Source organism: Stenella coeruleoalba (assembly GCF_951394435.1).
Source record: "Stenella coeruleoalba genome assembly, chromosome: 1".
In the NCBI taxonomy this organism is placed as follows: domain Eukaryota; kingdom Metazoa; phylum Chordata; class Mammalia; order Artiodactyla; family Delphinidae; genus Stenella; species Stenella coeruleoalba.
Window position 1 is genome coordinate 24,843,634 of NC_137169.1, and position 20,366 is coordinate 24,863,999.

Sequence of the window (20,366 nt, forward strand, 5' to 3'; positions counted from 1 at the left end):
GAGACTTGAGCCAGGATCCCTGCTTGGGTGATCCTGGGCAAGTTACTTAACCTCTTTGTGCCTCGGTTTCTTTATCTGTCAAATGGGGACAATAAAAAGAGCACAGGCTTCTCCCTCGTAGGGTTCTTGTGAGGTTAGACAAGCTGATACAGCTGATATGCGTGAAACAGTGCATGGCTCATGAAGTACAGTATGTCAGCATTCACTGCTACTAGTAAAGCAGTAACAATAATAATCGCCACAGTGGTAATTATCATTTCTTGAATGCCTGTTGTGTGCTGCTAAGTTCTTCACACACATCGTTCCTAGGCTTTACAACAACACCGTGCATAGGAAACAGAGGCACAGAGGGGGAAGTAACTGGCTCAAGCCAAAGGGCTAGTAAAAGGCGGATCTGGACTTCGAACCCAGGTCCACCTGGTTCCAGGTTGGTGGTCTTTCTGCACAGCCGGCCATGCTGTGTCCCAGGACGAAGGGCAGAGGCCTGTCAGGCCAGCTCCCTCTGGGGACAGAGGCACTGACCCCTCCACACACTCTCACCTACTCCCCACTGCACAGGGAGCCTAGAGACCCAGGCAGCCCCTGTCCCCCTTAAGCCCTGCCTGTATCCCCCCTCCACAGGCCCCAGAACTCACCTGTTTTCCTGGCAGGCCAAAGCCTGGATGCCCAGGCTCCCCCTTCTTTCCGGGAGGCCCAGGCAAGGCCAGCACGTGGCTGTCCCCTTCCTGGTGCTTGGACAGGGCGCTGCATGACTCACAGGGCTCCCCCTGCCAAGCAAGGACACGGAGCTGGGGGACCCCAGGCAGGTTTGGAATCTGGGGCTGGGGAATGTAGCCCGGCCTGACGTAGCACCTGTGCTTGCCAAGGGATATCTCAGGAGACATTGTGGGAAAACAGGTAAGAAACGAAGGTGGGGGCCAAGGCCTCAGGGGTCCTGACATCATGCTAAGGGACCAGATGTTACCCTCAGGCAGTGGGGAGCCTCGGAGGGTTTGAAGTAGAGTGGGATAGGCGTGCATTTGGGAAGCTGGCACTGGCCACGGCGCGGGGAACGTCTTCAACTTACCTTCTCCCCCTTGACGCCTGTGGGTCCCACTGGCCCTGGAGGCCCCTGTGTGATAAGAAGCCGTGTGTGATGGCCAGCATCTGCCCGGGCCGTGCTGGGGCCTCTCATCTCCCCACGTCCCACCTTGTCCTTCTCCCCAGAGCTGTTGGCATCCAAAGCTCACTTACCAGACCGCCAGCTGGCCCTGCCTCCCCGAAATTACCCTGAGAGCAAAGCAGAGAACACAGGGTCAAAGTGAGGAGGCCACTCTAGGTCATTCCCAAACCCCAAACTACACAAATAACCCCTTGGGACCCCCAGCTACCCCCCTCATTTCCTGGCTAGGGAAACTGAGACCCAGAGAGGGAAAGGGATTTCCCCAAGGTCCCCAGGGGAGTCTGTGGCCAGCCTGTTTCTGTCCCCAGCCTCACTCTGCAGAATCCCAGCCCCACCCTCAGCTCCAGCCCAGCACGCAAAGATCACGAATTCATTTATCCAACAGTCACTCGCTGGATGCCTGTACCCACTGTGCACTCAGCGAGGTGCCAGTAGGTAGCAGTGAACAGCACAGACAAACACACTTGTGGAGCTTACACCCTGGTAGGGACACCAAGAACTTTTAAATAATTGTAACTGAATAGCGATGAGTGCCGTGAAGGAAATAAACAGGGTGATGAGACAAAGGAGGCAGGGGAAGCCGTTTTAGACAGGATGGTCTGGGAAGTGTTAACCACAATTATTATCAGAAAGACGAGACAAAGGCCAACCAATGAAACAATAGGGGGAGGTAGAGAGGAAAAACGTTCTAGACAGTGGGAGGCACAAGTACAAAATCTAAGAGGTGGGAACATTCTTGACATATTCCAGAAAGTAAGGAGGGCAGCACATCTAAGGCACAGGAAGTGGGGAGAGGAAAACCAGATGAACCTTCAAGGCAGGCAGGGCCAGGTGTCCAGGGTCTTGTTAGGCGTAGAAGGCCTTCAGTACAAAGTCGAGTCATAGAAGTATTTTAAGCAAGGAAATAATGTAACCTGAGGGTTTTGTTTTGTTTTGTTCTGTTCTTTTCTTTTTTAACAAAGCCCCATTAGCTACTGGATGAAAACGTTTAAGAGCTGCAGTGGCCACAGGCAGGCCAGCTGAGGGGCTGCTGCCACCATCCCAGTGAGAGATGATGGGACCCAGACGAAGTGGCGGTCGTGGAGGTGAGCAAAGCAGGTGGAGTTGAGAGAGGTGCTGCGGCAGAACTGTCAAGTGGAGGAGATGATGTGGAGATGGGAGGAATCAAGGATGCTGCACCGTTTGGGGTTTGAGGAACTCGGTGTATGCCATTTACAGAGATGGGGGGACCGGAAGAGGAAACAAGTGTGGGGCGGGGGCACAAAGCTCCTCTGAGAAATGACAGGCGCGATTTGCCTGGCAGAGCGGAGTCTGAACGTCCTGCACTATTAGTTCAACGCTGTCATTTGTCTCCAATGCAACCACAAGTACAAACGTTCACATGGCACTGAAATCGAGTAACCCAGCCGAGCAGGGAAGATGACCAACTCTGGAGCCACGTTCCCTGGACTCAAGTCCCAGGTCTGCACCCAAACACCCATGGGACTTTGAGCAATTTACTTGGCCTTTCTGGACCTCTGTTTCCTCATCCATAAAATGGGAATAATGGAGTACCTACCCCATGAGGTTTTGGGAGGAGGAAACAAGTCAATACACCTACAAGCCCTTGGAATGCTGCTCGGCACAAAGTAAGTGGTAAAGAAGGGTTATTATTATTTTATTATAAGGTAGTCTTAAATGTACTTAATTGTTTTGGATTATCAGTAAATTAAAAATACAACACTAAGGAACTTTCTTGGAGAACATGCAGGCTCTCAGAAATCAATTCTTTGACTCCAGTCTGCAAAACACTGATGAATTTCTTTCTCTGTGGATTTACAGTTTGATCTCTTGTCTATGTTGTCCCTATTCCCCGTCCAGGGACCCCCTCCCCTGCCTCCCGGCCAAGAAGACCCCGGTGTTCCTGACATCTAACCAGGTCTCACCTTCTCTCCTTTCAGCCCTGTTGGCCCTGGAGCCCCAACTTTCCCCTGAAAAACAATCAAGTCACAGTCACTGCATCCCCCCCACTCCCATCCCTCCAAGACTCCATGGGTCCCAGTGTCCACCCAGAAAGAGAAAGGCCAGCTCAGAATTACAAATCCCACAACCCTGCAGGTAGCTGGACAACTACCTCTGTTATACAGATGGGCACTCAGAGGTTCTAAGAGGGAGTCCCGGGGCAGTGCAAGGGTGGAGGGAGACACCGGGCTACAGGCCTGGAGAACCTGCCTCAGGGCCTCCCTCCTGGTCTCTGCCTTGAGACCCAGAGCCTAAGGAGCCAGGGAGGCCACCAGTGTGGCAAAGATGGGCTGGCCTGGCCTGGCTAGGAGGCAGCAGTCACTCACCGGAAGACCAGGCAGACCGAGGCCAGGAGGGCCCACATCTCCTTTGGGCCCTATAGAGGGCCCAAGATGTTGGGCTGCTACGGGTGAGCTGCAGGACAAGCAGGACTCCCCCTGCGGAAGGAAGAAAAGGGATCAGAAAGGCTCCCAGTAGTCAGAAGGCGCCAGCCAGAGAACAGGGTCCCTCCCTCACCTTTTCTCCTTTGAGGCCTTGGATGCCAGGGTCACCCTGCAGGGAGAAAAGGTTTATGGGCTGAGAGACTGGGTATGTTGGGGCACCCCAAATTTCCTAGCCATATATGAGGACAGCAATGTCACACACCACAAACGCTTCAAACACCCAGGGGTCCCAGGGGATTCAAGGTCAGCACCCCAGAGCCGGGGTTCATCAACCCATGTGACAGATGGAGGAAATGAGGCCAGGCTAAGCTACCCCGCCAGAAGTGCCGGTACATACCCGATCACCCTTTTGTCCACCAGCTCCCAGGCCCTGCTGAAAAAAAGGGTCAGTGAGGGAGTGGGGTACAGAGTCCAGCCCAGGACCATAACCCAGCCCTGCCCCCTCCTTTCCTCCACCTCCAGCCAATACCCAATCCCAGGAGGAGGGCACAATCTCACTCACTACAAGGGTTGGCTCCACCCCAGCTTGCCCAAAAGGCATCTTAAGCTTTGGCTGGGAGAACCCTGGTTGGTTGCCATGGAGACCTGGGGTGGCCTTCTAGCCCAGCCCTAAACTCTATGGTTCAGCCCCCACCCCCATGGAGCTAAGAGCCTAGACTCTCTGCCCACACTGTCTCTATGGCCATGAGAAGTTTCCAGCCCCTCTGCCCAACACCTTTCCATGATTATGCCCCCTGGTTTTTTGGTGGAGTCCCACAAGGGTCACCCTGGGCACTCACCCTGGCTGGTGCAGGAACACCCGGTTCTCCCTTGGGCCCTGGCTTTCCAGGGAGCCCCACAAAGTTCTGGAACCCTTCAGGCAGCGCTGGGCACACTTCGCAGGGGTCACCCTAGCAGAAGGGAGAGAGCATGAATGGACAAGTTGGGGCTAAGACCCTGGGAAAGACAAGGAGCTCTAGGCATGGGGTGGGCCAGGGCCAAGTGGACAGCTGGAACACTGAGGGGGCTTTCCACTCAACCGACTCATTCATTCAGCTTACGATTCCTGGACATCAAAAACTACATCCTCAAAAGAAAAAAAAAAAACTACATCCTCACAACAAGCCATAAGAAATCACTGTGTCCCATTTAGAAGTATGGCAACTTGGGCAAAGGGAAAAGCTCATTGACTTGCTGTGTTCGTGTGCGTGGTCGAGGTGGGACTTGAACCTGTCTGTGTAACTCCAAAGCCAGGCCCTTTAGTAATCACACGCACATCATAGCAACAAAGAAGGGATGGGGGTTCCCCCAGGAGGGTCCCAGGCCCAGCGCCCTTGATGCTCAGTGTCACCTTCAGAGAGAGGCTTGCCCTCCCATCCCAACCTGGGGAAACCAAGCCTGGGACTCACCTTCTCTCCCTTCAGCCCTGGAACCCCTGGCTTCCCCTGTTGGAGAAGCAGTGAGCGTTAGTGCCACAGCAGAGAGGGCCCGAGGACCTAGCCCCTCTCTCTCTGAAGGACTTGGTAGACGAGGCCTGGGCATGGTGGGCAGCAGCTCCCCTCCCCCACCAGATTGGGGTCACTCACAGGTTTCCCACCAGGACCTTCCTTTCCCGGCACTCCGGAGCTGCCCTGTGGTCAGAAGAAGGGTTAAGGGGGAGGCTTCTGGCCGTGACCTCAGCCCATGCACCCCTTTGCCATCCAGTTCCCTCTCTGGACAGCAGGACAATCTTGCCAAATCTCCCATCTCCTCTCAGTCGGTTTTGTCAACAAACACTCCCTTCCTGTTGCCTGTCCTTCTCCATGTCTAACCCAAGTCCTTCTGGTTGCAAAGGAAGGGAGAACATGAGGCCTCTATATGCCCCTTCCCCAGTGCAGCACGTTTGGAGGTGACACGGGTGACCCCAGAGGAACCACAGCAGAAAGACATTTCCAGGGCTTTCTGCTTGTCAAGGCATAAGGCCCTAACATGAGCTTGGGCCCTCCAATTAGGCCACTCCGGTCATTACCAGACTTAGGCCTGCCCGTCCCTGTGCCTGCAACCCAGGCCAAGGCTCCCACGTCAGAAAGCACTGGGATGGGGACACTGCCCACTGCGGGGCCCAGCCCCCCAGCCCCTTCCCCAACATGCCGGCCACCTCCCTCCTCCCCGCTGCTGTCCCTGCTGCCCCGGCCACCCCGGCCGCATTCTCCTCTCTCCTCCCGCTAAGCAGGGAGCCTCCCGCATGTGCCCCTGCTCCTGCTTGCACTTACCTTGTCTCCCTTGGGGCCTGGAGGGCCACCTGGGTCCCCCTGAGGGCAGAAACAGGGTCAGGCAGGGGCTTCCCAGGGCCCTCACATTACAGTGAGATCCACTCTGGCCCTTTCCCCCAACCAGGCCCCCTGGGACCAAGCCTTACCTCCCCACCCCTGGCCAGGAGGGAGAAGGGTCTCTGAGGAAAGGAGGGCAGAAGGGGCAAGGGGTACTCACCGGGGTCCCAGGAAGTCCTATCCCAGCGGGCCCAGGGAGGCCAGGGGGCCCAGGCTCTCCCGCCAGCCCCTCAGGCCCAACAAAGCCAGGGTCTCCCTGGCACAGAAAGAAGGTGGGTATGAGAGAGCTACCGCCTCAGCCCCATCACCCACTCTTCACCCCTCAGACACCCACACTCACCTTCTGCCCTTTGGGCCCCATGACACAGATCTCTCCTGGCCGGCCCTGTGGGCAGGGGGAGGGTCTAAGAATGGCTGAGGCCTGGCACCTCCCAGGGACAGCAGCCCCACTGGGACGTGTAAATATCCAGCTGCCCACCCTCCCTGCCCTGTCCCAAAGGCTGACTTCACCCAGGGCCCCGAGGTCATTAGATGTTAACGTCAGGACATTGGAGGTCAGGGGCTCCTAGGCTGGGAGTCAGGATGCCCAGGGTCAGGCCCTTTTCTGCCCCCTCCCGGGGCACAGTTCTCCCCTCCCTGGGTCTCTGTTCTGTCTGAGCAGAGTAGTGGGTTAGATTCCGAAGCTTATAGTCCAGCATTTCAGGACCATGTGCTGAGGGACGTGGGGATCGTGCTGAGGAAGGGTTCCAAGCAGCGTACATCTCGGCCTGGCTTTCCTGGCGAGCCCTTGATGCCTCCGTCTCCCTTGTCGCCTTTCTGGCCCTGAAGAAGGAAGAGGCAAAGTGACCGGCGCTGAGAGAAGGGGCTAGAAGAGCCAGGACTGCTGCATCTGGGGAGGGACAACTGCTCTCTAGATCCGTGGTCTCAGCCTCCCCAGAGATGAAATGGCTTCACAGGAGGGGAGACAACAGGAAGAACTGCCACCAGCCAGGCCACTTGCTCAGGGAGTCTGTGGCTTTTCTCTCCAGGTCTGGCAGGAATTTGGACAAGGCAGGAGGACTGGGAGGCTTCGGGAGTACTACCAGCTCTGGGCCCAATGACACCATCCCCTAGGATGACTTTGGACACCTCCCTCCTCCTGTCTGCAGGGTTCGCAGACCTCCCTGGCACCCACCCCTCAAAATCCTGGCCCATTACCTTCTGGCCTGTGGAGCCGGGGAGTCCTGAGGGTCCCTGAGATAAGGAGGGGACACAAAAGAGAGGTGAGGGAAGGAGGGGGAGGCTGGCCAGGACCCCGCTGCCCTGCCCTGTCTCTGGTCCCATACTCACCAAGGCTCCCGACTCCCCCTTCTCTCCCTTTCGGCCTTCTGCACACTGAACAGGGAGATGAGGTGTTGAGAGGGGCCCTTCCTCAGGGGTTGACCCCATATTGGCCCTAAAGCAGGTCTCTCCTCCAGGCCTTACCTGAAGCGGGGCGTCCGGGGAGATTCGAACACAGTCATTGCCCTAGAGGTAGGGAGCAAGGGATCAGCCTCCTAGGGGAGCAATCCTAGACCTGTTTTGAGGAGGATGGGCCCAAGAATCCCATAGTCACAGGTGCCCCTAGAAGATACAGGTTTCCGCACACTAACCCCTAGAGAGACCCTGTCCCTCATCCCCTGTTTGGACCAGGCTGCAGGTTTCCATCTGAGATGATGGGATGATGGCTCACATTCCGGCCCAACCCCAGGGCACAGGTGGGAACGTTCTGCCGTGGACGTGGCCGGGGCACTTACCCGGGCTCCCTTCTCTCCCTTGGGTCCTGATGGACCAGGCAGGCCCTGCTCACCTTTCTCTCTCTGTGGATGAGACCAAAGCAAGGGCTGGGACCAGAGGAGCACATGAGAGCCCTGAAGAAGCTCTCCCCATCCTGGTCTTCTCCACGCATCCACCACACACGGGTGTGTAAGTGAGCACAGCCCTGCCCCAACCCCCCGCCCCCCCACACACAGCATATGGATTCCATACGCACTCATCCGCCTGTGCCTCCCACCCCAAAAGACCATATTTGGCAAATCCGTAGTTTCAGGCAGAAGGTATCTCTTCTCCCACACTCCAACCCAAGCACGCTAGCTCACACACAGCACACCCAGGGGCACAGGGACACATGTGCGTGGACACACACATGTGCAGTGGAAGACACCCATGATGGTGAGTGTCAGGCTGCCCGAGTTCAAATCCTACCTCCACCGCTTACAAGCATGTGTCTCAGGGCAAGTTATGTGAACTGTCTGAACCTCAGTTTCTTCATCAATAAAATGGGATTCATGTCAGCACCTACCTCAAGGGGCTGCGGTGAGGAAGAAATGTGACACTGCAGGTGAAGTGTGCACCACTTACACGCACGCGGAGGGGCTCCAAGAATGATATTATATACTCACAGGCACACAGGCGTGTGCAACCTCACACTTGCACATCACCCACAAGCTCTGTGATCCTGTCAGGCCCACAGGTATATGGGTTCACCCCCCTGCACATGTGCAAACATGTATCCAGAAATGCACGTAGTCACACACATAGACACACACACACAAAATCACACCAGTCACCCACGTGGGCACAGCTGGGCCTCGGTTTTCCCTGAAATAAAATGATAGTACCCACCCTGCAAGATGCCTGAGGGGGTTCAGGAAGGTCATGGTGCCAATGGGTGGCCCAGTGCCTGATGCACAGTAGGCCCTCAGAAAAGGGCAGTTCTTAACATCCTCTCATCCACACAACCCCCTACTCTCTCCAACACACACACACACACATCTAATCACCCCACATATACGCAGGCTTGGGTAGCCCTGATATATACACACAGCCAAGGGGCCACATGCCGTGAGATGGACTAGCATCACTGAAGAGGGCAGAGGTGGCCTGTTCTCCATCTGGGACTCACCTGGGGGCCAGAGGGACCAATTGTGACCTGAGGGGACAGATGAGAGAGGATGCAATCATCTCAGGGAGGGAGAGGGAAACAGAGGCCCAGAGAGGGCAAGCAGTTTAGCCAGGGTCACACAGGGGTGGCTGAACCAACAGCCCGAACCCCAGCCCCTGCTCTGTCTCCCAGGCCAACCAGCATGCTGATTTTATTTCCCAAAGCTGTCAAACTTACGGAGGGGTTTGACCTACCTTCTCTAACCTGCCTGGCTTTGGCTAGCTCCACCCCGCAGTTGCTAGGATAACATGGCTGCTTGGTTGCCATGGTAACCCCTGCATATCTGGGAACCATCAGCTTTACTGGATTTGGTGGAGGGCAGGACGGAAACAGGGGAGGTCAGCAGAGGGGGCACTTCCTGATGTCCCCCAAGGCCAGGGGCTTAGAGCCGAGGGGAGCGGGGGCTGTGCCCTTTGTGGATCAATGCAGAATGTCAACTCAGAATGTCAGGCTGTGGGAAAGTGGTGACTCATACTGCCCACGGAAGAGACGCAGTTGGGTACCAGCTGGGCTCGCACTGAGCCCCTTTCCCTTGTCCTTCTGGACCCCAGAGGGAGGATGGGCCAGGACCAGCTAGAGAGGGATAGGAGGGGAGGCCCTGAGCCAACACGTGGTTTGGGGGGCAATGCTGGGCTGTGCCACCCTGAGCCAGCCGTTCCCCTTCTCTGCCTCTAAGATGACATGGGAAGCCTTCCAAGGAGAGCAGGCCTGAGTCCTTGAGGGGAGGGCCAAGCTGGGGTCAGCACCCAAGGCTCTGATTCTGCCAGCCGCCACCCCGGCCCCATTCCACCCTGGAGGGGCCCTGGCTCGGTGGGACTGCGGGTGTGGGTCAAGCCCAGCTCTGGGGGGCGGGCAGGCAGAGAGTGCGAAAGTGCACAAAGACCCCCTTGTCCTGAACCAGGAAGCCGCCAAGCCAACCTCTAGGCCACGCCCACTCCCAGGCCCCGTCCACCCCACCCAGCACACTCTCTCTTCACTCACGTTGCTCTCCCGGGCACCATGGACACAGGGCGGGCACTGAAAGGGAAGAATGGGCCTGGAGGTCAGGTCTGCGAGCCCAGGACCAGCCCCCTCCACCCCACTGGCCCCCTTACACACACCAAGAGCATCACAGGTGTCTGGGTGGAGCTGAGGAGCATAAAGATGGAAACCCTGCCAAACAGGCCTCGCCCCTCAACTGCCACCGACCCAGAGCCAAGCCATTTCTCAGATGAGGAAACTGAAGCCCAGAGAGGAATAGCAGTGGGCCCTGGGTCACACAGCATGCTGGAGCAGAGTGAGGCCCAGAATCCAGGGTCCCATGGCCAAGGCCTGGGCCCTCTCCAGGATACCCGTGGCCATTTGCTGCCAACTCAGCAGGAGTGCCCAGGGCTGAACACCCCGCTCCTAAGGAGAAGCACAGGCAGACAGGGTCCAGCATCAGGTCCCCAAGGAATGCTGGGAGCTGTGTGGTCATCCCACATCCCCATGCCCAGGCTCCAGGGCACCAAAGCCTTGTCCGAAGGGCTCATGCTGGCACCTTTCCAACCAAGCTCTTTTTGCCAGTCTAGGTGGGAGGCTTACCTCGTCCACTGCTGTCTCCTGGTGGACCTGGGAAGAGGGGGGGCATGAGAATGGGTGGGGAATGGAGGGGACAGAGCACTGCTTCCAGCACCCCTGCCCAAGAACCACCAGAAGCGGGTGCCCTAGATAGTGCCAGGCGCTGTCTGTCTCACTCCCGTTCATCCTTCCTTCTCAGGGCTGGCACCTACAAATCCTAAGCTCTGTCCAGGAGAGTGGGGGCAGGTGGGAAGAGCATGGGCGGAGAGTCTCTTTCTCAAGGGGTTTACGGAGGGCAGCCTGAGGCCACTGTTGGCTCCTCCGCCCACGCACTGTCTCTACCTTTGTTTCTCTCTCTGCCTCCTGGCTGATTCTTCCCGTCAGCTGGGCGTCCACCTGAGCAGACAGAATAAGGAGGGAATCTTGAGGAGGGGGCAGTTCTGGGGCCCACACTAGACAGGGGCCCCCAGGCAGGGGCATGGACCCCTGGGATGCCTCAGCCTGACATCCGGCAGTTCCCAGGTCATCAAGAGCCTACTCAGGCCCCTGGCACCCCAACAGGCCCCCCGCCTTCCTTTTCACCCCACCCACGTGATGTCGGAGAAAACAAGACCACGAATCAATGGGATCCTGTGTTCCTGCAGCCAAAAGCTGGGCAAGATGCCCGGCGGGCAGGGAGGCTGCCCTGCCACGGTGTGGGGCTACGGGAGGCACTGGGCTTCCCTGCCGCCCCCGAAGAACCTAAAGCGGGCAGGGCAGCTGGCCATGGTGCTGGGCATGGGACCAGCCTGGCACTTGCCCGGGGTTAGCCCAGGACAATGAGTGAGCCCCAAGGCAAGCAGTGTGGCACCCGGCCTCTGACCCCAGATATCCCTGTCCTGGAGAAACTGCCTTTGGGTGCCAGCCTGGTCCTTCCCTCACTAGGGTCTGGGACGGTAGCAGTGAGGGTGTGGGTAGTACCAGAGCTAGATGGGCACAACTCTCAATGCCAGCAGGCAGGCGGGCACAGGGTATTACGGTGGGCTGTCTCTCTGCCTACGAGAATCCAATAGGGGTGGGAAGCAAAGAAGCAGGGCTTCCAGTGCCCTCCCTGCCCTGGGGCACATGGTCAACTGACCCTGGGGGCAGGCCCCAGTCAGGTCAGGGGAGGGGCAGGCCCACGTGTGCCTGTCTATGCCCATGTCTGCCTGCCCTGCCTACCCACCTTGCTGTTTTGCGGCTCCTCCAGGCAGAAGCAGCGGGTGTAGACCTTGCCCTCAGTCTGTGGATTGATCTCGATGAGCTCATTGCTCTGGGTGTCCCGGCGGGCCTTGGAGGTCTCTGGGGGACACTGCCCAGTGTGGGGGAAGGGTTGGGGTCAGTACAGAAGGCAGACTCCCCCCACCCCACTTCACCCACTCATCATCCTAAGATCTCTAGGCATCGCCTTCCTGGTCCTCCATCTCCAGCACACTGTGTCCCTGGACAGTGCCCCAACCCCTCCCAGCTGTGCTGGGGCCAGGCCACTCACCCCTCCCGGCAAAATCTCACAGCAGCCCTCCTCCAGCACAAGATCCGAGTCACAGTAGATGTGTGCCTGCTGAAGGTCAAACTGCAAGGGACACACAAGTGTCACTTCATTCTAGCAAATAGCTCTGAGTCCTGGACCCTAATGAGGCACAGAGATGGCTCCATCCCAGAGTTTGCCCTCAGAAGGTTTCCAGTCTGGCCTGGGAGACCATCAAGAATACAGCTGTCACAAAAAGCAAAACAAAACTATACACGAAAGAAAGAGGGAGAGGGGGGAGAAATGTTCGCTTTGGCCCAGAGGAAAAGGGGAAGAGGAGATTTCATTCAAGCTGGGCCTTGAGGACCAGTAGATATTCAGCAGGTAGGTATACAAGGAAAAGCATTCCAGGCAGAGGTAACAGCATAGGCAAAGGCTGGTGGTGTGAAAGTATTAGGTGAGATGGATGTCTGGGATGGAATCAACCAGAGCAAAAGCTGCATGGAAAGATGGAACAGAAGATGCTGCTGCAGTCATTTATAGGGACCAGATCATGAAAGACCTTGAATGCCAGGTTAATACGTTCAGGCTGCATCTGGAGGTCAATGGGGAACCATGAGAGGATTCTGAGCAAGGGAAAGTCCTGGTCAGATATAGGTTCCCGGGAGCTCACTCAGGCTCCCAGAAAGTAGGAGCAGAGTCCAAGCCTGACCTAGCACTCACCGAGACAGGTTTGCCCTGCTCAGCATCTAAGCCCAGAAAAACATGGCCCACAGGCTGCATGGGTCGCCAGGGCCCCAGAGGCCGGGAGGAGACTGATGTGCAGTCCACATGCACAGAGGCTACGCGTTCAGCCACGCTCAGCACCAGCTTGTGCCAACGCAGGTCAAAGAGCTGGGGCACTGAGAAGATGCAGGACACGAAGTCGCCATCTTGGCCCCGGGCCCGGAACTCCAGGCTCCGCTCTTGGCTGTTGACTTCCAGGGAAATCTGTGTGGAATCGGGAAAGGCAAGGACAGAGAATCAGAGCCCCCCAAGCCACAGCATGACAAAGGTAAGGGCTCTCAAGCTCATTTCACAGGAGGGGAAACTGAGGCCCAGAAAGGGACGAAAGCTGGCTGGGGTCACAGAGCAATACCTCCTAAGAGGTTGGGATAGGTGGGGTGGGGGTGACCTTGAGGGTGGGCACTGGGATGGAGCAGGGAGGCCCCAGAAATCACAAGCTGGGACAGAAGCTGGTATGGACTGGTACTGCTCAATGGCCAAGAGCAATGGGGGTGGAGCGGGGGGGCGGGCTCACCTGCGGGTACCCATTTCCATCGGTCACTTGAAACAAATACCACGTATTCTGGTGGGTGTGTTTCTTCAGCAGTAGTGTCAGCACCAGGGCAAACTCACTGGGGAGGCCCCGAGGGAATACACGTCTGGGGGTAGAGCAGGGAGGGTGCCTTGAGGCTCAGGTAAGAGACCACCTGCTGCCCACCCTGGGCCCTCAGGACTGTTGAACCTACACGAGACACGCACAGGCACACACCTCCAAACTGCCACACACATACATATACACATCCATTCATTCTACAGATGTTTCTTGAGGGCCTACTATGTGCCAGTGGTGGGTCTGGCTGCGGGGGGTAACAGGGGTGAAAACACAGAGAAGAGGCCTGTCCTCAGGGAGCCTTCAAGTCTGACGGGGTGATGCGGGAGGTAAGGCCATAAACAAAGGATCCTCAGAATGACTAGTGCACTATTTCATTAGGATTGTGGTAAGTGCTTCCAAGGAATCCAGGATGCCTTGGGGAGAATAACCGGGCCTGGGGCAGGGAAAGAAATACTGAAAAACAATGAACAGGTTCAGCACGACTGGAGCAGCAAGAAAGAAAGGGAACATTTTGGAAGATGAGGCTGGAGAGGTAAACAGGGGCCAGACCACCCAGGGATTGTGGGAGTTCGGACTTCACACGTGTGGGTGCGCGCGCGCACACACACACACACACACACACACAATTCTTGAAGGTTCCCTCCTCCATCCTGGAGTCCTCATGGTGCCCACAGGATGCAGACTTGTCCTCACCCACTGCTAGCCAGAGTTGGGGAAAGGACACAGGGTGGGCCTGCCAGTCCCCTTCTCTCTGCACGCCCTGCAAGGCCCAGGAGTGGAGACCAGGCTGACTCCTGACAGGAAGCAGGATACAATGACCCACGGGTGCCCCTGAGCTTAGGCCCCACATGCAGAGTTGCTGGGAGTGTGGCTGAGGTCAGTACTGATTCCCAGCGGTCACACTGGGGCCTTTACCGCACGGGCTGGGTGACTGAGACCGCTCCCAGTCGCAGGATGAGAGGTCCCTTGGGGTTTCGGATCTTCTTAACGGCAGATATCTTCATGAGGCGGAGTCGGCGGATGAGATTGAAGCCTTTAGGGGAGACAGTGGATGAAAAGCTCAGCTGGGCAGGTGAGTGGGATACTGGCCACTCCAGGAAGATGGTGGAGGGGAGACGACAGGATGAGATGAGCACTCACCAGTCACGTTGGTCGATAAGTCGCTTCTGGGTTCCAACTTGAGTCCTTCTTGCTGTGAAGGTGGGCACCGCTCCCCTGGAAAAGAATTGGCAGTGGGGCATCTGGTGGGCTCAGGCTGAGGTGACTGCACAGCCGGGCTCTTGGGGAGCCTGGGGCGGAGCAAGTTCATGTTCCCCACACTGCATCTCTACCCAGGCTCTGCCTTGGGGCTGTTTCACCTTTCGCCTTCTGACCCTGGCTACCCTGGGAGCCAATGCACAGATGGGAAGACTGAGGCCTGGCCCAAGGCTACTAAGTAAGTTCATAGCAGAGCAAGATCAGAATTCCTAGAACCCAAATCTCCCTAGGACCCCCAAGTCAGGGGCCAGGCCAGCAAGAGAATGAAAGAAACTCTGGGCAGGCCTACAGCTCAGATGGGGGTGGGGAGCTGTGTATATACACAAGCCCCCTCCACAACATACACCCAAGTGGGAGACAGAGGAGCACTTCAGGGGCAAGGAAACGTCAGGTCCATGCACACTGTGTTATATACCAGTGCATGCACATGTCTGCACATGTGTGAGTTGTAGATGCCTGTGCCACCAGGGATGCCATGTGCTGCTGGTACACATGTTCTCAGCAATGGGTGGGGTTCCACTTTCCACAGCCAAAACAGACAAGGAGGCCAGACACAAGTCTGAGTCAACAGATTGACTTTTCACCTGGATAACTACATTATGAAACTGTGAGAAAAGACTGAGGGCCTGAGTGGACCACAAGCTCAAGGAACCCACCAGAACCTTGGGGCTCCAGACAGGGTATATTAAGGGGGTAAAGGCTCATGCAGAAGGGGATAGCTTAGTCAGGTCTCCAAAACCCTTAAGGGACAGGTAGGCAGCCATGCGCCTGCCTCTTCTCTAGGGCTGATTGAGCAGAAGTAATGAGAGAGTGCTACAACAGGAGAGATGGAGGCTAGAATCAGAAAAAACCTTTTAATCAATGCAGATGGGGTAGCTGGGACAAGCCGGTGGATACAGCTCCTAGAAGCTGGGCATTGGGATGCCTGGTGGGAAGAAGGAATCCTGGATTCCTAGGCCCAGTGACCCCCCTGGAATCTTTCTGCCCCAGGTTTGTCCAGAAAAACTATCACTGTCTTTAGCATCAGCAGCAGCAAAGGGTGACTCACCCCTTGGCAATGGGCCCAAATTCCTTACAGATGTTGAAATTATCTGCCCCAAACCCCAGGGGACCCGGTGAGGGAGAAGACAGTAAGGCATATATGCAAACATGCAAAAACACATATGTACACACACAACCCACAGACAGTCACATGTACCCCACTCACATCTGCATCTTGGTTGTTCTGCCTCTTTTGGCTGGATTTGGGGTTCTAGGAGTTCTATTTCTGCTCAGACACACAGCCAGAGGGCACCTAGCAGGGCAGGGCAAGTTGCCTGGTCAACTTCCTCTGGCTTTGGGCCCTGGAAAGCTGCACCCTTTGTCCCATCCGGCGTCTGGGCCTTGAGGCGGCCCCTTTATCCAAGATCGCCGTGGAGGAGGAGGAGCACGTGGGCTGGAAGATGGATTCTCCACCAGGGCAAGGACTGGAGAGGCCTGGCCCGTTTGGGGATATGCAGCCTCCCTCTGCAGGGAGAGCTTGCTGCCGGCTCCTGCCCACCACGCCGGCCCCACCAGCAGCTGGGGCACAGGTTGGGTTTATGTATTAGGGTGGGTGGTTCTTCCCACACACAGAGACACAGGAGTAGGTACTGATGCACACAGCAACTCTGAGATGTAAACGCAGAGAGGCCCAGAGACACACAAATATGTAGACAGAAACACACATCCTCTCTAGCTCACCTCACACTGGCTCATGCGTGCAAACACCTCAGGCCACTCTGAACCCAGCCTCTGGACTCTCCTATAAATGCCCACGTGACCCAGGCCCGTGGTCACATATGTGCACAGGACCCCACACCTCAGAGAGGCAGTGGCAGGCCTATGGCACTCTGATCCTCACGTCATCTCACCTGTATCTGCCTCGTGGCTGCAGATAACACAGAGACTGAGCAGCCACAAGCCAGGAGCCCAAGATGCCCACATCCTGGTCCAGAGAAGTCGGCCGCAGCCACAGCACCTGAAAACCACAGAGAGCAGGAAGGTGGATTCCTGAGCTCCCAGAGCAGAATTCCACACGTGGGCAAGCAGCGACCGGCCCATGGGGCCCAGGCGCTGGTACTGGGGTTGCAGGAGGTCTAGCCAGGCGTCAGTCCCCCTCAGAGGCCCAACCACAGGCCTCGGGCTAGGATTTGGGCCGAGGTGATATTCAAAATATTTAACCACCGGTATGGCACGGACACCGACCAGCCAGAGCAGAAGGCTGGCTGGAGAGCTGAAAGCAGGTCCAGGCGGCATCTGGCTGCGTCAGTGGACAGTTGCTGGATTGAGGAGAGATCTAGAGGGTCCTAGAAGCCCAGGTCACTCGGGAGAGCGAGGACGCTTGAGGCGGAGGCTATTTGCCAAGGCACTTGGAAGTATTTCAATATTTTATCAACCTGTGCACTGTACTGGTATATGCTAGCCTGGCACCTGGCTAGCCGCACCCAGCTCAGCCAGGCGGCCCTGTCTGGCATCCACAAGGTCAGGGGCTGACAGCCGGGCTGAGTCTCCTGGAAGGCATCACGGGGTTGGTGAGCCAAGGAGCCTCCCCCATGGGTGCAGCGGGCGGGAGGACAGGTCAACGGGCTCAGGACCTTGTTGCCAACCTCCCCTGCTGGTGGATGCTCGTCTTTTAGTTTTATTAAACCCCGATGGATGGGCCCAGATAAACCCATGCGGGCTCAGCAAGCGGCCAGCAGAGCCATACATCATCCAGCCTCCCCCGAGACAGGCAGTTCGCTCACGCACACAGTCATGCATGTGTCAGCGTGACACACACAGATACACGGGCACATATACACAGAGACATAGTTGTGCCCGTGTGTGCATACAGTCCTACCTGCACACAGGCATGGTCACAGAGACACATGTTCACGGTACACCTAGACACACCAGCTAGTACATATACACGTGCACATGGCGAGCCTATGACTACCCCTCCATAGGCCCTCCTGTCGGGAAGTTCTTATGCAAGTCTGACCTCATTCCCTCCAGCTGTAAAGGAATTGTGTTTCCCCTCCCTCTGCTCTGGACAGGGAATGAGAGCAGGAAGGACCCCTAGCCTCAATATATTTGGAGATAGGACCCCAATCTCCTTCCTCCCGGGGCAGAACTGCTCCCCCACCCTATTCATCCCCCATTCTGGTGGCATGCACATCCTATCTCTCAAACCCTATCCTGACCTCCCCCTCCTGCCAGTCAGTGGAAGGACTGGCAACTGTGAGAGGCATGTGAATGCACGTGAACTTCAATGTGTTCCCTGTCCCCTTCCTGCTCCTGACCTCTCGACTTCACTCCTCTAGCCCCATCCAGAGCAGGGGGCTCCAGGGATAAAAGAGAAGCTTCCAAGGAGATGACCCCATCCATATATGAAGGCACAGATCTGGGGGCAGGGAGAGTCAGAACTGCAATGGAGGTAGAGCTCATCCTGCTTTAAAGAAGGGGACTGAGGTCCAGAGAGGGGATGCCTCTTGCCCCAGGTCACACAGCAAGTCAGGGGCAGAAGGGGCCCTTCAGTCCAGAGGCCCGGGGCAGCCCGCTCCGCCCCCACTTACCGTGGCTGGGGATCCCCGCCACCTCACTGTGTAATCCAGGCAGCCCAACGCAGCCAACCGCGGGAAGCAGGGCCTGGGTTCTTCAGACCCGCTGGAAGCTCCTCGATTACTTCTGGCCGGCCTCGGGTCCCCAGTTTCCCCTGTCCTGAGCTTTTGGGGCTGAATGCTGCCCCGCTCGCATGCCCGCTCGACTGCCGGGGACTGCCGGCCACTCCGGGTGGGGGAAGAGGGGGAGGCACCAGGGGGCTGGGGACTTGCCAGGGCCGCTAATGGAACACAGCTGGACCCGCCCGCCAGGCAGGAGGAGGGAGGGAGGACCGGGAGGGGTCTCCAGCGGTGGCAGAGGCGGCAGGACGCAAGGCCCACTCCTGGCCTGGCGGCGCTCCCAAGCCCATCCCTCCCACTTGCCCAGCCAGGTAAGCGAGCGAGCAAGGCGGGACCCTGCGTGCCCGGAGTTGCCCTGCAAGGGGCTCTGGCGGCAGGCGGGTGGGCGGGGAGTCCGGCCCTTTAAGAGCCAGGCCTGGAGCTTGAAGAGCCTCCCCTGTGCCACCCCCTTCCCCTTCCCTCGCTGGGCCTCCAGAAGGGTGGCGGGGCTGGGGGGAGGGGAGGATGGAGACCCTCCTCCCCAGCTCCGCAGCACCCGTGACGTGGCTGCTACCCAAGCCTCCTTGGTCAGCTTTTTCCAGTTTCTGAGCCTAACGTTCCCAGTTAGTCTGTTCTCTGACCGTCTGAACTGGGGGGAGGGGGCCCCCTCCAGGAGTTGGGGTGTGTGTGCGCGCCTGGGTGGGTGCTCGCTCGCGAGCTAAATTAACCCCTTCTGCTCTGGACTCAATTCCAGACAAGTGGAACCCAGCGGGTCCCCTTATTCCTACTGACTCCGTGAACTTAGAAGGGCTCAAATCCCTGTCCTCCGCTCTAGCTTTGTGGTTTTGAACTTACTATTTAACTATGACTCCACTTTCTCATCTGTAAGATGGGATAATGACTGCATATACCTCACATGATTGTGAGCAGGAAACAAGTTAGTCTGTAAAAGTGCTTACTAAGGGCACAAAAGAGGAGCTCAATAAATATTCACTGTTATTATCATTATTATTGTGAACGCTGGCAGCGGGCGAGGGGGTGAGACTGGACCGGCCCAGCGATGGAGAGGGTGTTGCTTTATACTCAGGAGCCAAGGAACCGAGAGGAATTGAGGTTGGATGAGAGATTGGACTTCTGAGGAGAAGGAAGCAGGTAATGTGTCCAGTTCTGTCCTGAGGCAGGGGGATGATCAAGGTGACCCTCCCAAGGGTCTCCCCTGGAGGCAGCAAACAAATTTCTGGGCCCCAAGGATGAGGAACTATGGAGAAGTAGGTTCAAGAGGCCCTTGAGTGGTAGGAATGCGTGTGGTGGGAGCACCTGGAGTGCCCTGATGGGGGGGGTGGGGGCTTCCTGGAGAAGCAACATGGTGGAGTCATAGCCCTGTGGCCCCATCTAACCAGAGGGGCGGCAGGCCTGGGGTTTCCCGCCTCTGGAGCCCGAGGCGCTGAGTCAGCGGAAACCCGCAACCACGGCCACGGGGACGCTGGCCACTGTGGTCCCTGCGCAGAACTGGCTCAGATGTGGCTATGACAGTGGTGGGGCCTGGGAAGCGCTGAGCTCAGCAGGCGGGAAGTGGAGGGGTGGGGCTTTCTGGGAGCTTTGGCCTGAGGAGTGGGCAGGCACCGGCTCCGCCTGCCCATACGTGCTGCGCCAGTGGCGGGCACTTGGGAATGAATAGACAACACCCATAGGTCAGGCTCTGTGCTAAGAACTTCACATAGGCTAGCTCCTTTCATCCTCGCAACAGCCCCAGAAGGAGAATTCTATGCTTACCCCCATTTTACAGATGGGGAAACCTGGAGCCCAGGAACAACTCAACTTGCCCAAGATCGCATGGTTAGTGGATGGTGGGGCAGGGGCCCATGCCAGCTAGGCTGGACCCACAGCACACGCTCTTAACCACTGTGCCATCCTGGGCAACTCCTATATCCTTCCTCCATTCATATCCCAGACCCTCCCGGGCAGGAGGGGACAGCTGGATGCAGTCTAGAAATGGGCCTTTGCCCCTTCCTGCCCCTGACACATACGTGCACCCATCCAGAAGCGTGCAGTTAGATAGGTTCTCTCACGACACGTGTATAGACTCCACGTGCATATGTAGACCCTTAGGTTCACACAGACACATGCACACACTTGATACTCCTCCACGTAAACAGACACACAGAGACACATGTGTGAGCACAGATGAAGC

General features: G+C 57.1%; 1 protein-coding gene across 8 annotated transcripts in view; it reads right to left on the reverse strand.

The window, feature by feature from the left end:
* Positions 1–18,922, reverse strand: part of COL16A1 (collagen type XVI alpha 1 chain) — a 51,415-nt gene extending 32,493 nt beyond the window's left edge. For 5 of the 8 annotated variants that reach the window (XM_079943494.1, XM_079943496.1, XM_079943495.1 and 2 more), the window contains exons 1-29: positions 18,092–18,922; positions 16,409–16,515; positions 14,400–14,474; positions 14,175–14,292; positions 13,182–13,305; positions 12,605–12,871; positions 11,906–11,986; positions 11,600–11,725; positions 10,738–10,791; positions 9,838–9,873; positions 8,818–8,844; positions 7,670–7,732; positions 7,359–7,400; positions 7,224–7,268; positions 7,092–7,127; positions 6,654–6,716; positions 6,235–6,279; positions 6,055–6,150; positions 5,838–5,876; positions 5,172–5,216; positions 4,995–5,030; positions 4,386–4,496; positions 3,944–3,979; positions 3,680–3,715; positions 3,490–3,600; positions 3,088–3,132; positions 1,234–1,269; positions 1,067–1,111; positions 636–767 (exon numbers count right to left, since the gene is read on the reverse strand). In XM_079943494.1, coding sequence (XP_079799620.1) covers positions 636–767; positions 1,067–1,111; positions 1,234–1,269; positions 3,088–3,132; positions 3,490–3,600; positions 3,680–3,715; positions 3,944–3,979; positions 4,386–4,496; positions 4,995–5,030; positions 5,172–5,216; positions 5,838–5,876; positions 6,055–6,150; positions 6,235–6,279; positions 6,654–6,716; positions 7,092–7,127; positions 7,224–7,268; positions 7,359–7,400; positions 7,670–7,732; positions 8,818–8,844; positions 9,838–9,873; positions 10,738–10,791; positions 11,600–11,725; positions 11,906–11,986; positions 12,605–12,871; positions 13,182–13,305; positions 14,175–14,292; positions 14,400–14,474; positions 16,409–16,481 — 2,043 coding nt within the window. In that variant the 5' untranslated portion in view covers positions 16,482–16,515; positions 18,092–18,922. Of the gene's footprint in view, positions 1–635; positions 768–1,066; positions 1,112–1,233; positions 1,270–3,087; positions 3,133–3,489; positions 3,601–3,679; positions 3,716–3,943; positions 3,980–4,385; positions 4,497–4,994; positions 5,031–5,171; positions 5,217–5,837; positions 5,877–6,054; positions 6,151–6,234; positions 6,280–6,653; positions 6,717–7,091; positions 7,128–7,223; positions 7,269–7,358; positions 7,401–7,669; positions 7,733–8,817; positions 8,845–9,837; positions 9,874–10,419; positions 10,447–10,737; positions 10,792–11,599; positions 11,726–11,905; positions 11,987–12,604; positions 12,872–13,181; positions 13,306–14,174; positions 14,293–14,399; positions 14,475–16,408; positions 16,516–18,091 lie in introns of all 8 variants that reach the window. The other 3 variants (XM_079943498.1, XM_079943492.1, XM_079943497.1) reach the window with 3 other exon arrangements.
* Between the last annotated feature and the right edge of the window lie 1,444 nt (positions 18,923–20,366).